The following is a 16438-nucleotide window of genomic DNA, read 5'->3' as shown; positions in this document are numbered from 1 at the left end:
AGCAGATATTAGTTGTTTCTTTTGTCAACATTTCCAGTAAAATCAGGGCTTTAAACTAAGTTTGGTGGTGCTCCTATATAAATCAAACCCCTCCCGCTCGGGACAAACGGAGACAGTAGCCCACGCGCTCCTCCTTTCGTGTCACGTGGTTGCAGCAGTGGATGCATGGATGGATGGATGGAAGTACATCTTTAAACAACAAACAAAACAAAACTAAACGAACATATCGTTTATTACAGAATGCCAGACTAACTTTCAACACCATAGCGTAGTTGTTAAAGTGTATAGTTCCTTGACAATGTCAGTGTTTTAGCAGCTAAATCAACCCATTCGTGGACGTGTTATTGTTTTAGTTCATGCATGGCTGCTGCTGCTGCTATGCTATGCTAACAGGCTAGCTGGCTGGTTATCTAGTTGTGCTGGTGGTGGTGTTTTTGGGGGTGAGTAGTGCTGTCTGTTGCTGAGTAGTTAGTTATAGTGCGTGAGTAGTTCTGCCTGGTACAGAGTGTTTACAGAGTTAGTACTGTCTGATACTGAGCAGTATAGTTCTGTCTGGTACAGTGTTTACAGAGTTAGTACTGTCTGATACTAAGATACTAAGCAGTGCAGTTCTGCCTGGTACAGAGTGTTTACAGAGTAGGTAGTGAGTCAGTGAGTAGTGCTGCCTGGCAGAGTGTTTACAGAGTTAGTACTGTCTGATACTGAGCAGTAGTTACTAGTTACTGTGTGGTACGGCGCAAACTGAGAACCCATCGTCAAACATATAAAGGAAAAACAGCGCCACCCTTTTCCTTTTGAATTCGTAATATTGATGTGAGTCAACTATAGTCTGTCCTCTGAGAGATTATAAGTAAAGAAGAGTAGTGCTGCCTGGTACAGAGTATTACAGGGTGAGTGAGTAGTGCCCCCTGCTGCTGGTACAGAGTATTACAGGGTCGTCATTAGGGCTTCGAATCTTTAGGTGTCCCACGATTCGATTCGATTCCTATTCAAAAACGATCTTTTCGATTTTTCTGGTTCTCGATTAAAAAAAGATTTTATTTTTCGATTCTAAAGCAGTTTTTTATTAAAAACAATTAAATAGAATTTTAGCATGATCTACTCCAGTCTTCTGGCATGAAAGCAGAGTACATTTAGTAAAAAGCTTGTATAATTGTAAAGATTTTATCAACTGAATGATTTAAACACACAAAAGTTAAATCCAAGAGTAAGAACATGTCCCATTCATTTAGCTTGCACAAATTTGAACCAGTACAAAAGTTCTCTTCTCACTCAATACCAGAACAATACATTAGTATTAAAACAGGTGTAAAATGAATACAATTGGCAGGCTTAGCTTAGCTGGTAGTAAATGCACTATGCAGAAACCCAGGCCATAATGCATTGCATGCACAGGTAGTACATGTGCATGTTTTTTTCTTTTTTTCTTGCACAAATGTACCTGTCAGGTACAGGTACATTTGTGCAAGAAAAAAAAAGAAAAAACGTTTTTTTGGAAAATGAGAATCAATTCTGAATCGGACGGCATTAGAATCGCGATTCTAACTCGAATCGATTCTTTTTGACAGGCCTAATCGTCATGTCAGAGTCGGGTCACAGCCAGCCAGGGATGTACGGCCAGGGCCGTCGGAGGAGGAGGCGTCGAGGGGACAGGGACCCCCTGGGGCCCCCGGGGGCCCAGAACCTGTCTGGACCCAGCCGGGACCGCGACTACGGACCCCGGGAACGCAGGGTAGGTGACGCACGCGCGCGTGTGTTTAATTTTTAACCCATTCTGACCTGAGATCAGATTCTAAAAATGTCTTCTACATCCTGACAGTTTTCATTCTGACCTGAGATCAGATATCTAAAAATGTCTTCTATGTCAGTCGCTCTTCGATTTTTCAAAAATAGCAGACCTACAAGCTCGTAGCGCGTAGCTCGTAAGCTCGTAGCGCGCCACTCGTAGCGCGCCACGCTATGAGCTTGTAGATCTGCTATTTTTCAATAGCTAAAGCACGACATGATGCTAACACCAAAATGGGTGCCCGTTCAGAATGGGTTACAGAAAAGATGGAGTGCCACGATTTTGTTTCCACCCTAAAACATGATCATCAGGTATTATTACAATATACGGGGGAAGAACTGTTTCCAAAAAGTGTACAGAATTTGTTAAAATCATGCTTTTATGTAGACAAGCCCACCAGTTCATTAAGTATGCCTGGTTTGGCTGGTGGGTGGTGATGGGTGGTGATCCACCTGAACTGAAGCCACACCCACAGCTGTAGTTGTATGATAAGGGGTTAGGGGAGGGGCTGATAGTGTGATGTCACTATATTACTGTTTATTTCATTGGCCCGTTTGACTTTCAAGGGTTCAGCCTCCAGGAAGAAACCCTAAATACAAAGTTAATACACCATTGCACATAAAAACGACTCCAGGGTGTACCAATGAAGTACTGTCACCTCATAGACACATACAGTAGACTCCAGGGTGTCTAATGAAGTACTGTCACCTCATAGACACATACAGTAGACTCCAGGGTGTACCAATGAAGTACTGTCACCTCATAGACACATGAAAAATAAAAAAAATGTGGCACTCCATCTTTAATTAATCGTGCAGCACTAACTCTGAGTCGAACGCTGTTTTCAGGATGGAAGCGAGGACCCCCCAGCCCCTCTTCAGAAGACCCCCATAATACTGGCAAAACCCCCCGGAGAAAGGGTATGTACGACGCATACGCATGGTTTTAGAGCCCAGATCAATAATTCAGTTTTAGCTGATATTTCGGCCATATCAATTCGATATCGGCATTGATTTCTGAGTTCTGCAGTGGTCGATGTGTACGATTTGGGCATGTCATTATAGCTGAACCTTTTCAAAGGTTTTCCCAAAGAAATAGCCGATCTACAAGCTGTGATATTGTAGGTCGGCTTTTTTCTCCTTTCTATTTATTCAAAAATATATAAAAATCAAATCAAATTATTTCAAATTGATGATACATTTTTATATAAGGGCTCATTATTATGAAGTACTACCGAAATGGTTGAAGTTTTATTGTATTATTTATATAGCCACGTCATTTTTTATTTTTTTAAAGAATTTGACATTAAAACAACAACTTTAGGTTATGTTTTAGAAGGCGTTTTTTTAACCCATTTTGGGCGAGAACCCATTTTGATGTTAGCATTATGTTATGCTTTAGCAGCTAAAGCTTAGCTGCTAAAGCTCAATAGCTAAAGTTTAGCTATTGAAAAATAGCAGATCTACGAGCTTGTAGGTCTGCTATTTTTTTTAAATCGAAGAACGACTGACATAAAAACATAGTTTTTTCAGAAAACTGTCAGGATGTAGAAGACATTTTTTTAATCTGATCTCAGGTCAGAATGGGTTAAACTAAATATCAGTGAAAAACATCTGTAATCTGTGTTGTAAGACTCTCCAAAACCTGGATCGGCATTGAACCCCAAAGAATATGAGAATATTCAAAAGAATTATAAAGAAATAAAAAAAACGCATTATAGCAGAGCAGTATTAGTCACCAGTTTTCGAAAAATTTATAAATCTATGATTCAAATGGAGTTTGAAGTTACAATGGGTTTGTATAGGTAGAGGGTGGGGGGGGGGGGGTGGGGGGGTGCAGCTACAATGAATATCAAATATCTAAATACTGAATCGAGCAACTTAATCCATGTAGACCTATGAGGATGATTCTACAAAATGTCGTCTAAATCCTGACAGTTTACTGAAAACCCCATGTTTCTATGTCGCTGGTTCTCCAACTTTTTCATGTCAAGGACCCCCAAAAATATATGTAATCGGCTGCCGACCCCCATCTGAAAATATGTTGTTCCAGGACCCCTCCAGAAGCAAAGATTTGAGTTAAAAAAACGTTCGCTCTGAAAGAATATATTCAAACATTTGGGCCACATTTTCATGATTAAAAAAAAAATAGCAGGTGCCGCACTATGAGCTTGTAGATGGACATGGAATTCTCCTTTTAACATAATGCTTAAATACCAAAAGGGGTTCCTCCTCACCAAAATGGGTTAAAAAACTGTCTGTGTTCTGTGTTCACATAAGCCTGAGTATAGACTAAATGATGAAATGACCAAAAAGTTCTTTGGAAAGTTGAAATATCCCCTGTAACAGTTGTCGTCATCGTCTCTTTTTTAGGTTTATTTATTTAGCATGTAGTACAAAAAATAGACAATAACATATCAAAGAACAAAAATACAATGCAAGGGAAGGGAAGAAGCCAGCTGGCTTATTTGGAATCCTTTCCTGTAGGAAGAGGTCATTGGTTTAAACAGATTAAAAGTTCATAAAGAAACAGTACATAAATCTACAAGTTGGCAAAGGGGGGGGGGCAGCTGTGCAGTAAAGAAATAAAAACACAGACTGCACAAAAAACATAAATAAACAATACAACAACAAAACACACAAAAGAAAATATAACGCATCAAAGTAAAACATGTAATCTACAGAGAGGAAGAAATAAGACATTTCTTTTAATAGATGTTTTTTGGAATATTGGCAAGGATAATGAGGATTTAAGTGAAGCATCTATAGGTGTAGGGAGTTCCATAGATGAGGGCCTCTAAATGTGATGACAGATTGACGTTTGGACGTGCGACAATAGGGTCATTCAAAATGATCTCTTTGCCTTGGGTCATTCATTTCCCCCCCCCGACAGTCCAAGCCATCCCAGAGCACGGCGGTCAGCGCAGCCCCCCCCACGGCCCTGGAGAAACAGCCCATCATGCTGATCAAGGCCCGGGAGGACGCCGGGGGGGCGACGGCCACCACCGGGACCCCTCCTCCTCCTCCGGAGGCCTCCTCCTCCGCTCTGCTCCCCTCCTCCTCCTCCTCCTCCTCCACCACCTCCTCCGGTGGTGGTGGTGGTGGTGGTGGTTCCGGGGCTCCCGGGCCTTCTTCTTCCAAGCTGGAGAGGGAGGGCCAGAGGCCCACGCAGCCCGTCTACCAGATCCAGAACCGGGGCATGGGAGCGGCCGCAGCCTCCAGCGGCGCCGGCGTGGACCGTGAGTTATAGAGTTCCTTATTTAACTCCATTCTGACCTGAGATCAGATTCTACAAAAAAATGTTCTTCTACATCCTGACAGTTTTCATTCTGACCTGAGGTCAGATTCTAAAAGTGTTCTTCTACATCCTGACAGTTTTCTGAAAAAGCTAAGTTTCTATGTCAGTGGCTCTTCGATTTTTCAAAAATAGCAGACCTACAAGCATTCTGAAAACAGCCAATCTACAAGCTCACAACGCGTCGCACTCACAGCGCGACAAGCTTGTAGATCAGCTATTTTCAGCATGCAACCAAGTGTAAAATTACTTATACTGGATCTCTCGTCCACTAGTCCCTTCCTAACATTTCAGTCTAGTTTTTATTTGTTGACGAAATCGTCAGTATATTTAGTCTTAGTTTTAGTCATCATAATTTAGTTTCCGTTACCGGTACTAGTCGACTGACATTTTTCGCATTAGTTTTAGTCGACTAAATCAACATTGGCGCGGGGGCGGGAACGCAGTCAGTGTCCTCGTCTTAACATCGATCTGAATCTCACAAATATGTTCCTCTTTTTTTACGTTACAGCCGTGATTGGTCAGAACAAGCTCCTCCCCCCCGAGAAGATGAAGCACGGCATCAAGCTGGTGGACGACCAGATGAACTGGTGTGACAGCGCCATGGAGGTGATGTCATAGATTATTACATTATGTCATCATGATGTCATAGATTATTACATTATGTCATCATGACGTCATAGATTATTACATTACCAGATGAACTGGTGTGACAGCACCATGGAGGTGACGTCATAGATTATTACATTATCCTATTCAGGATTGGTGTCTTAAGCATTGTGTTGTACTTTAGCTATTGAAAAATAGCTTCTAGTTGTACTTTAGCTATTTTTGAACATTTGTGAAAATGTGGTGCTTTGAATATAATTGTTTGTTTGTTTATTTTCACATACAAAAATTGTTCGGAAATGATACAATAATTGGATACTTTCACATTGTCAATAAAACAATGTGAAGGAGAAAGCCTAAAAACCCTCCAGGGGCTACATTCATAGTTGTTTTTGTTTGTTGAACCCATTCTGACCTGAGATCAGATTCTAGAAATGTCTTCTACATCCTGACAGTTTCATTATTAACCCATTCTGACCCGAGATCAGATTCTAAAAGTGTCTTAGATTTTTCAAAAATAGCAGACCTACAAGCTCATATCGCGGTGGCGCGATATGAGCTTGTAGATCTGCTATTTTTCAATAGCTAAAGCACAACATGATGCTGACACCAAAATGGGTGCCCGTTCAGAATGGGTTAACCCTTTTTTTTAAAACTACAGTACATGAAATAAAGAATTTTCTACTTCAACTGCACAGAGCTGCCTTGGACCCTCTTTTAACCCATTTTGGTGTTTTAAACATTATGTTATTTATTCAGCTATTGAAAAATAGCATTTCTAAAACGGGTAGTCCCAATACTTGATTCTGATTGGCTGGTTACCGTCACGTGACCGGTGTAAATTCCACCGATAACCCAATCACTGGGGCTATACTTGCCGAGCAAAACAAGGAAGTGATGTGGCTCAGCTCTGGTGGCGCAAAGCGTAGCTACTTTTGTGAATTCAATCGTTTTATTTAGGTTAATATTGGTATATGTTTGTAACCGTTTTAGAAAAGCAATAAGCCACTCGAGGCCTCAGTTTATCGGGTATTTTACACTGGCTGGGAGGTAGAAGGTCTGCCTACGCCCCCAGCCAGTGTAAACTACCCGGTAACCTCTGAGACCTCTCGTGGCTTATTGCTTAAATCTACAACAAGCTTGTGGTCTGCTATTTTTGATTAAATCATGAAAATATTTATTTCAGAAAAGGAAAGATATATATATTTTTTTAATTTTGAGGTCAGGCCTAAATGGGTTAAGTTCGCCACCTTCTTACCTCCTTCCACAGTGGATTTGTAGGACTTTTAAAGAACCCGTGTGTGCTCCAATTTAAGTAAACATGTTTTATTTCCCCCTCTGCTCCTCTGTAGTACCTGAGGGACCAGACAGACATGTTGGTGTAAATAAACATGTTTTATTCCCCCCTCTGCTCCTCTGTAGTACCTGAGGGAGCAGACAGACATGTTGGTGGTAAATAAACATGTTTTATTCCCCCTCTGCTCCTCTGTAGTACCTGAGGGACCAGACAGACATGTTGGTGTAAATAAACATGTTTTATTTCCCCCCTCTGCTCCTCTGTAGTACCTGAGGGACCAGACAGACATGTTGGTGTAAATAAACATGTTTTATTCCCCCCTCTGCTCCTCTGTAGTACCTGAGGGACCAGACAGACATGTTGGTGTAAATAAACATGTTTTATTCCCCCCTCTGCTCCTCTGTAGTACCTGAGGGACCAGACAGACATGTTGGTGTAAATAAACATGTTTTATTCCCCCCTCTGCTCCTCTGTAGTACCTGAGGGACCAGACAGACATGTTGGTGTAAATAAACATGTTTTATTCCCCCTCTGCTCCTCTGTAGTACCTGAGGGACCAGACAGACATGTTGGTGTAAATAAACATGTTTTATTCCCCCTCTGCTCCTCTGTAGTACCTGAGGGACCAGACAGACATGTTGGTGTAAATAAACATGTTTTATTTCCCCCTCTGCTCCTCTGTAGTACCTGAGGGACCAGACAGACATGTTGGTGTAAATAAACATGTTTTATTTCCCCTCTGCTCCTCTGTAGTACCTGAGGGACCAGACAGACATGTTGGTGTAAATAAACATGTTTTATTTCCCCCTCTGCTCCTCTGTAGTACCTGAGGGACCAGACAGACATGTTGGTGTAAATAAACATGTTTTATTCCCCCCTCTGCTCCTCTGTAGTACCTGAGGGAGCAGACAGACATGTTGGTGTAAATAAACATGTTTTATTCCCCCCTCTGCTCCTCTGTAGTACCTGAGGGACCAGACAGACATGTTGGTGTAAATAAACATGTTTTATTTCCCCCTCTGCTCCTCTGTAGTACCTGAGGGACCAGACAGACATGTTGGTGTAAATAAACATGTTTTATTTCCCCTCTGCTCCTCTGTAGTACCTGAGGGACCAGACAGACATGTTGGTGTAAATAAACATGTTTTATTTCCCCCTCTGCTCCTCTGTAGTACCTGAGGGACCAGACAGACATGTTGGTGTAAATAAACATGTTTTATTCCCCCCCTCTGCTCCTCTGTAGTACCTGAGGGAGCAGACAGACATGTTGGTGGTAAATAAACATGTTTTATTTCCCCCTCTGCTCCTCTGTAGTACCTGAGGGACCAGACAGACATGTTGGTGTAAATAAACATGTTTTATTTCCCCCCTCTGCTCCTCTGTAGTACCTGAGGGACCAGACAGACATGTTGGTGTAAATAAACATGTTTTATTTCCCCCCTCTGCTCCTCTGTAGTACCTGAGGGAGCAGACAGACATGTTGGTGTAAATAAACATGTTTTATTTCCCCCCTCTGCTCCTCTGTAGTACCTGAGGGACCAGACAGACATGTTGGTGTAAATAAACATGTTTTATTTCCCCCTCTGCTCCTCTGTAGTACCTGAGGGACCAGACAGACATGTTGGTGTAAATAAACATGTTTTATTTCCCCCTCTGCTCCTCTGTAGTACCTGAGGGACCAGACAGACATGTTGGTGTAAATAAACATGTTTTATTCCCCCCCTCTGCTCCTCTGTAGTACCTGAGGGACCAGACAGACATGTTGGTGGTAAATAAACATGTTTTATTTCCCCCCTCTGCTCCTCTGTAGTACCTGAGGGACCAGACAGACATGTTGGTGGTAAATAAACATGTTTTATTCCCCCCCTCTGCTCCTCTGTAGTACCTGAGGGACCAGACAGACATGTTGGTGGTAAATAAACATGTTTTATTCCCCCCCTCTGCTCCTCTGTAGTACCTGAGGGACCAGACAGACATGTTGGTGTAAATAAACATGTTTTATTTCCCCCTCTGCTCCTCTGTAGTACCTGAGGGAGCAGACAGACATGTTGGTGTAAATAAACATGTTTTATTTCCCCCTCTGCTCCTCTGTAGTACCTGAGGGAGCAGACAGACATGTTGGTGTAAATAAACATGTTTTATTTCCCCCTCTGCTCCTCTGTAGTACCTGAGGGACCAGACAGACATGTTGGTGGTAAATAAACATGTTTTATTTCCCCCTCTGCTCCTCTGTAGTACCTGAGGGACCAGACAGACATGTTGGTGTAAATAAACATGTTTTATTTCCCCCCTCTGCTCCTCTGTAGTACCTGAGGGACCAGACAGACATGTTGGTGGTAAATAAACATGTTTTATTCCCCCCCTCTGCTCCTCTGTAGTACCTGAGGGACCAGACAGACATGTTGGTGTAAATAAACATGTTTTATTTCCCCCTCTGCTCCTCTGTAGTACCTGAGGGACCAGACAGACATGTTGGTGGTAAATAAACATGTTTTATTCCCCCCCTCTGCTCCTCTGTAGTACCTGAGGGACCAGACAGACATGTTGGTGTAAATAAACATGTTTTATTTCCCCCCTCTGCTCCTCTGTAGTACCTGAGGGACCAGACAGACATGTTGGTGGTAAATAAACATGTTTTATTCCCCCCCTCTGCTCCTCTGTAGTACCTGAGGGACCAGACAGACATGTTGGTGGTAAATAAACATGTTTTATTCCCCCTCTGCTCCTCTGTAGTACCTGAGGGACCAGACAGACATGTTGGTGTAAATAAACATGTTTTATTCCCCCCCTCTGCTCCTCTGTAGTACCTGAGGGACCAGACAGACATGTTGGTGTAAATAAACATGTTTTATTTCCCCCTCTGCTCCTCTGTAGTACCTGAGGGACCAGACAGACATGTTGGTGTAAATAAACATGTTTTATTCCCCCCTCTGCTCCTCTGTAGTACCTGAGGGAGCAGACAGACATGTTGGTGGTAAATAAACATGTTTTATTTCCCCCTCTGCTCCTCTGTAGTACCTGAGGGACCAGACAGACATGTTGGTGTAAATAAACATGTTTTATTTCCCCTCTGCTCCTCTGTAGTACCTGAGGGACCAGACAGACATGTTGGTGTAAATAAACATGTTTTATTTCCCCCTCTGCTCCTCTGTAGTACCTGAGGGACCAGACAGACATGTTGGTGTAAATAAACATGTTTTATTCCCCCCTCTGCTCCTCTGTAGTACCTGAGGGACCAGACAGACATGTTGGTGTAAATAAACATGTTTTATTTCCCCCCTCTGCTCCTCTGTAGTACCTGAGGGACCAGACAGACATGTTGGTGTAAATAAACATGTTTTATTTCCCCCCTCTGCTCCTCTGTAGTACCTGAGGGACCAGACAGACATGTTGGTGTAAATAAACATGTTTTATTCCCCCCTCTGCTCCTCTGTAGTACCTGAGGGACCAGACAGACATGTTGGTGTAAATAAACATGTTTTATTTCCCCCTCTGCTCCTCTGTAGTACCTGAGGGACCAGACAGACATGTTGGTGTAAATAAACATGTTTTATTTCCCCCCTCTGCTCCTCTGTAGTACCTGAGGGACCAGACAGACATGTTGGTGTAAATAAACATGTTTTATTCCCCCTCTGCTCCTCTGTAGTACCTGAGGGACCAGACAGACATGTTGGTGTAAATAAACATGTTTTATTCCCCCCTCTGCTCCTCTGTAGTACCTGAGGGACCAGACAGACATGTTGGTGTAAATAAACATGTTTTATTCCCCCTCTGCTCCTCTGTAGTACCTGAGGGACCAGACAGACATGTTGGTGTAAATAAACATGTTTTATTTCCCCCCTCTGCTCCTCTGTAGTACCTGAGGGACCAGACAGACATGTTGGTGTAAATAAACATGTTTTATTCCCCCTCTGCTCCTCTGTAGTACCTGAGGGACCAGACAGACATGTTGGTGGTCGGCGTCATCGGCCTCCAGGGAGCCGGGAAATCCACCATCATGTCACTGCTGTCGGCCAACACCCCCGAGGAAGACCAGCGGTAAGCTACCGTAAAATAATCATACATATCAGGTCACTGCTGTCTGTCTGCCAACAGTACAGTGTTGTTTTCGTCGACTAAGGGCCGATTCATACTCCTATTTTAGAGCCGAATAAAAGTCGGTTCGGCACTGTAGAGACTACAATGTGACGTCATTTGAGGTTCGGGTGGGGGGGGTACCGTCCTAAAGTCGGCTCTTCGGTGCTACTGAAAATTTCTGACGAGCCGAAATCATTTCGGCACTACAGCGCCGAAACAACTAAATAAAAACAAATCTATGGTGACTAAAACTAAGACTAAATATACTGACAATTTAGTCGACAAATAAAAACTAGACTAAAATGTTAGGAAGGGACTAGTGGACAAGAGATCCAGTTTTATGCTGGGTTGCATGCTGAAAATAGCAGATCTACAATCTCGCAACGCGTCGCACCAAAGTGTAAAATATGTCATTACAACGACATCAAGGCCTGTCAAAACACATTTTAGTCGTCTAAATCAACTGTAGATTTAGTCGACTAAAATCATATGACATTTAGTCGACTAAAAGTAGACAACATTCCAGGTGACTAAAATGTGACTAAAACTCAGTGAAAACTATTCAAGAGACAACGACTAAAACTAAAATAGAAATTTGCTGCCAAAAACAACACTGCAGGTCACCGTTGTCTGTCTGCCAACAGTACACATGTTGTTTATTGTGTTGACCACGTGTGCGTCTGTGTGTGTTTATTTTCTGCGCAGAGGCTACGTGTTCAGAGCTCAGACTCAGGACATGAAGGAGAGAGGAGGAAACCAGAGCTCTGGCATCGACTTCTACATCACCCAGGAGAGAGTCATCTTCCTAGACACACAGGTACACCTTCTACATCACCCAGGAGAGAGTCATCTTCCTTTAGACACACAGGTACACCTTCTACATCACCCAGGAGAGAGTCATCTTCCTAGACACACAGGTACACCTTCTACATCACCCAGGAGAGAGTCATCTTCCTAGACACACAGGTACACCTTCTACATCACCCAGGAGAGAGTCATCTTCCTAGACACACAGGTACACCTTCTACATCACCCAGTAGAGAGTCATCTTCCTTTAGACACACAGGTACACCTTCTACATCACCCAGGAGAGAGTCATCTTCCTTTAGACACACAGGTACACCTTCTACATCACCCAGGAGAGAGTCATCTTCCTAGACACACAGGTACACCTTCTACATCACCCAGTAGAGAGTCATCTTCCTTTAGACACACAGGTACACCTTCTACATCACCCAGGAGAGAGTCATCTTCCTAGACACACAGGTACACCTTCTACATCACCCAGGAGAGAGTCATCTTCCTAGACACACAGGTACACCTTCTACATCACCCAGGAGAGAGTCATCTTCCTAGACACACAGGTACACCTTCTACATCACCCAGGAGAGAGTCATCTTCCTAGACACACAGGTACACCTTCTACATCACCCAGGAGAGAGTCATCTTCCTTTAGACACACAGGTACACCTTCTACATCACCCAGGAGAGAGTCATCTTCCTAGACACACAGGTACACCTTCTACATCACCCAGGAGAGAGTCATCTTCCTTTAGACACACAGGTACACCTTCTACATCACCCAGGAGAGAGTCATCTTCCTTTAGACACACAGGTACACCTTCTACATCACCCAGGAGAGAGTCATCTTCCTAGACACACAGGTACACCTTCTACATCACCCAGTAGAGAGTCATCTTCCTTTAGACACACAGGTACACCTTCTACATCACCCAGGAGAGAGTCATCTTCCTAGACACACAGGTACACCTTCTACATCACCCAGGAGAGAGTCATCTTCCTTTAGACACACAGGTACACCTTCTACATCACCCAGGAGAGAGTCATCTTCCTTTAGACACACAGGTACACCTTCTACATCACCCAGGAGAGAGTCATCTTCCTTTAGACACACAGGTACACCTTCTACATCACCCAGGAGAGAGTCATCTTCCTAGACACACAGGTACACCTTCTACATCACCCAGGAGAGAGTCATCTTCCTAGACACACAGGTACACCTTCTACATCACCCAGTAGAGAGTCATCTTCCTTTAGACACACAGGTACACCTTCTACATCACCCAGTAGAGAGTCATCTTCCTTTAGACACACAGGTACACCTTCTACATCACCCAGGAGAGAGTCATCTTCCTAGACACACAGGTACACCTTCTACATCACCCAGGAGAGAGTCATCTTCCTTTAGACACACAGGTACACCTTCTACATCACCCAGTAGAGAGTCATCTTCCTTTAGACACACAGGTACACCTTCTACATCACCCAGGAGAGAGTCATCTTCCTTTAGACACACAGGTACACCTTCTACATCACCCAGTAGAGAGTCATCTTCCTTTAGACACACAGGTACACCTTCTACATCACCCAGGAGAGAGTCATCTTCCTAGACACACAGGTACACCTTCTACATCACCCAGTAGAGAGTCATCTTCCTTTAGACACACAGGTACACCTTCTACATCACCCAGTAGAGAGTCATCTTCCTTTAGACACACAGGTACACCTTCTACATCACCCAGGAGAGAGTCATCTTCCTAGACACACAGGTACACCTTCTACATCACCCAGGAGAGAGTCATCTTCCTTTAGACACACAGGTACACCTTCTACATCACCCAGGAGAGAGTCATCTTCCTTTAGACACACAGGTACACCTTCTACATCACCCAGTAGAGAGTCATCTTCCTTTAGACACACAGGTACACCTTCTACATCACCCAGGAGAGAGTCATCTTCCTTTAGACACACAGGTACACCTTCTACATCACCCAGGAGAGAGTCATCTTCCTAGACACACAGGTACACCTTCTACATCACCCAGGAGAGAGTCATCTTCCTTTAGACACACAGGTACACCTTCTACATCACCCAGGAGAGAGTCATCTTCCTAGACACACAGGTACATCCGAACGGTTTGCGGAGCGGTCTTGATATCGGAAGGTTGCTAGTTCGTATCCCCGGAGCGGCACGTTAAAATTACCACCGCTGAAGTGCCCTAATTGGACAAGGCATTGAACCTCTACCATGAAATGTTCTATGAGCAGGGCCTGGCTGTAAACAAGTTCTTGAGCTTAGTCCAGTTACCCTGGGTAAACATAGTACCTTTCCTTTCCTTAGTCCAGTTACCCTGGGTAAACATGGTACCTTTCCTTTCCTTAGTCCAGTTACCCTGGGTAAACATAGTACCTTTGCTTTCCTTAGTCCAGTTACCCTGGGTAAACATAGTACCTTTCCTTTCCTTAGTCCAGTTACCCTGGGTAAACATAGTACCTTTCCTTTCCTTAGTCCAGTTACCCTGGGTAAACATAGTACCTTTCCTTTCCTTAGTCCAGTTACCCTGGGTAAACATAGTACCTTTCCTTTCCTTAGTCCAGTTACCCTGGGTAAACATAGTACCTTTCCTTTCCTTAGTCCAGTTACCCTGGGTAAACATAGTACCTTTCCTTTCCTTAGTCCAGTTACCCTGGGTAAACATAGTACCTTTCCTTTCCTTAGTCCAGTTACCCTGGGTAAACATAGTACCTTTCCTTTCCTTAGTCCAGTTACCCTGGGTAAACATAGTACCTTTCCTTTCCTTTTACATCTCGCCAGAGTTTCTTTCTGGGATAAAGAAAGGTCGACAACAAAGTAGATTTTCTCCTGATTTTGTCTCGCTAAAAGAAGCCATTTTTGTATGAATAAAAAATCTACAAGCTCATAGCGCGGCACTCGGTGCCGTGCTATGAGCTTGTAGATCTGCTATTTTTGAAAAGTCGTGAAAATGTGGTGCAAATCTTTGAATATACATTCCCTGTTGGGGGCCCCGGGGAAAAAAAAGGACCGTTTGGTTCAGATTCTCGCAAATTCGCCAAATTTGGCACAGATGTTGTCCATACCGTACTTAATCATTTTAAGATGGGTGCCAAGATTGGCGCCCCATGGTACTGCCATATTGCGCAATCCAATATGGCTGCCACCCGAAAAAAACAAAAAGGCCTAGAATCATTAAAGATACCACTTTTTAGGGGTTTTCTGGGCCGTAAAATCTGATTCTGGTGTTATTTAAATTATTTGAGGTCAAGATTACCCCTCAAGGTCAAGTTTACTCATCAAAGTTAGTATATAAAGGTAATATCGGGGTAAAATTCAGTATTTCTGGTGCAACATGCCAGATTCTACCCCCAAAAAGTTTTTTTTTTTCCATTATAAGTTGTAGTTGTATATGTATCAATGTTTCAAAACTCAAAACAGTAGATTGTTTATTATAAACAACAAACTAATACAAGTCCAACTTCAACAACAGTAAACAACAGTAGGGGACAATGTAATCAAAATAGTTACTCCGTAAAACTTGCTAAAATCAAAAAGTTAGATCACAATGTTGTCTTTCACATTCTTTGTGTCTCCATCCCTTGCAAGGTGTGGAGTTACTGGCTGTCATCTTCATTATTAACGCACCCACCTTCGCATTTGCAGAGGATTGTGCATCGGACACCGATACGGTGGCATTTGCACCTTCCCATGCATCCCTTGAGGCAGCCACAGCGCACAAGAAGATCACATGATGCTGATGCATCACTAAGAGTGGTCCACAGTGGTTGCCATGTGCCAGTGCCATCTTTGTGCCAGCCCCACTCACTGAAGTCAGGAATTTCCTGCTGGACCGAGTTTGCCTGATTCCAGTAGAAACTTGCCTGCAGTAGCGCTCGCTTGACATGCTGGAACAGTGCAGCTTGGGTAGGTGGGAGGTTTTCCAGTGATCTACTTCCAGTGGTGAAGAGGCAATGTCTGGCCTCATTGACACCAGCTGCACCACACCCCTTGCTGTACATGAGCACGACAAATCGTTCAATGTTCTGCATATGCACAGACTCAAGACTGAAGAGGTCAGGGGTGTTTGTGAGAGCAACTAGTGTGTTGGTGAGGTCTGGTATGCTTCTCCAGGCTGCCCAAGCTGTCTTCTTGCCACATCCAAGAAACTGGGAAGTTGTGTCACACCCTGTTAAGCTGTGGAAGAGGGGTAGTGCCAATGACTTTGATGGACCGAGATCAGAGTAGATGGTATGGACCGGTATGTCACGATATTTTCTACTACAGAAGTGCAACCATTCTGAGGCAGACACCAGGATCCTCCTGCATCTGGCACATGCAGCAGAGCAGGGTCATACAACAGCCTTTGTTCGCACCGTAGACAGCGATGTTGTCATTTTGGCAATCCGGTTCTTCGAGACCCTTGGCCTAACCGAGCTCTGGGTGGGTTTCGGTACTGGTCGAAAATATCGTGACATACCGGTCCATACCATCTACTCTGATCTCGGTCCATCAAAGTCATTGGCACTACCCCTCTTCCACAGCTTAACAGGGTGTGACAC

The 16438-nt window shown here is 43.6% G+C and overlaps 1 protein-coding gene across 1 annotated transcript in view; it reads left to right on the top strand.

Annotated features, from left to right (window-relative positions):
• The first annotated feature begins 168 nt into the window (after positions 1–168).
• smg9 (SMG9 nonsense mediated mRNA decay factor) overlaps positions 169–16438 on the top strand; it is a 42144-nt gene continuing 25874 nt past the window's right edge. Inside the window, exons 1-8 of the mRNA XM_083760840.1 lie at positions 169–440; positions 1569–1732; positions 2635–2706; positions 4679–5024; positions 5592–5689; positions 10912–11024; positions 11769–11880; positions 13960–13986. Coding sequence (XP_083616966.1) covers positions 1580–1732; positions 2635–2706; positions 4679–5024; positions 5592–5689; positions 10912–11024; positions 11769–11880; positions 13960–13986 — 921 coding nt within the window. The 5' untranslated portion in view covers positions 169–440; positions 1569–1579. The remainder of the gene's footprint in view (positions 441–1568; positions 1733–2634; positions 2707–4678; positions 5025–5591; positions 5690–10911; positions 11025–11768; positions 11881–13959; positions 13987–16438) is intronic.

Source organism: Protomyctophum parallelum, assembly GCF_964188405.1.
Source record: "Protomyctophum parallelum genome assembly, chromosome: 3".
Taxonomy (NCBI): Eukaryota; Metazoa; Chordata; class Actinopteri; order Myctophiformes; family Myctophidae; genus Protomyctophum; species Protomyctophum parallelum.
The sequence above is the reverse complement of the archived record's forward strand: the minus strand, read 5'-3'. Positions and strand labels throughout refer to the sequence as shown.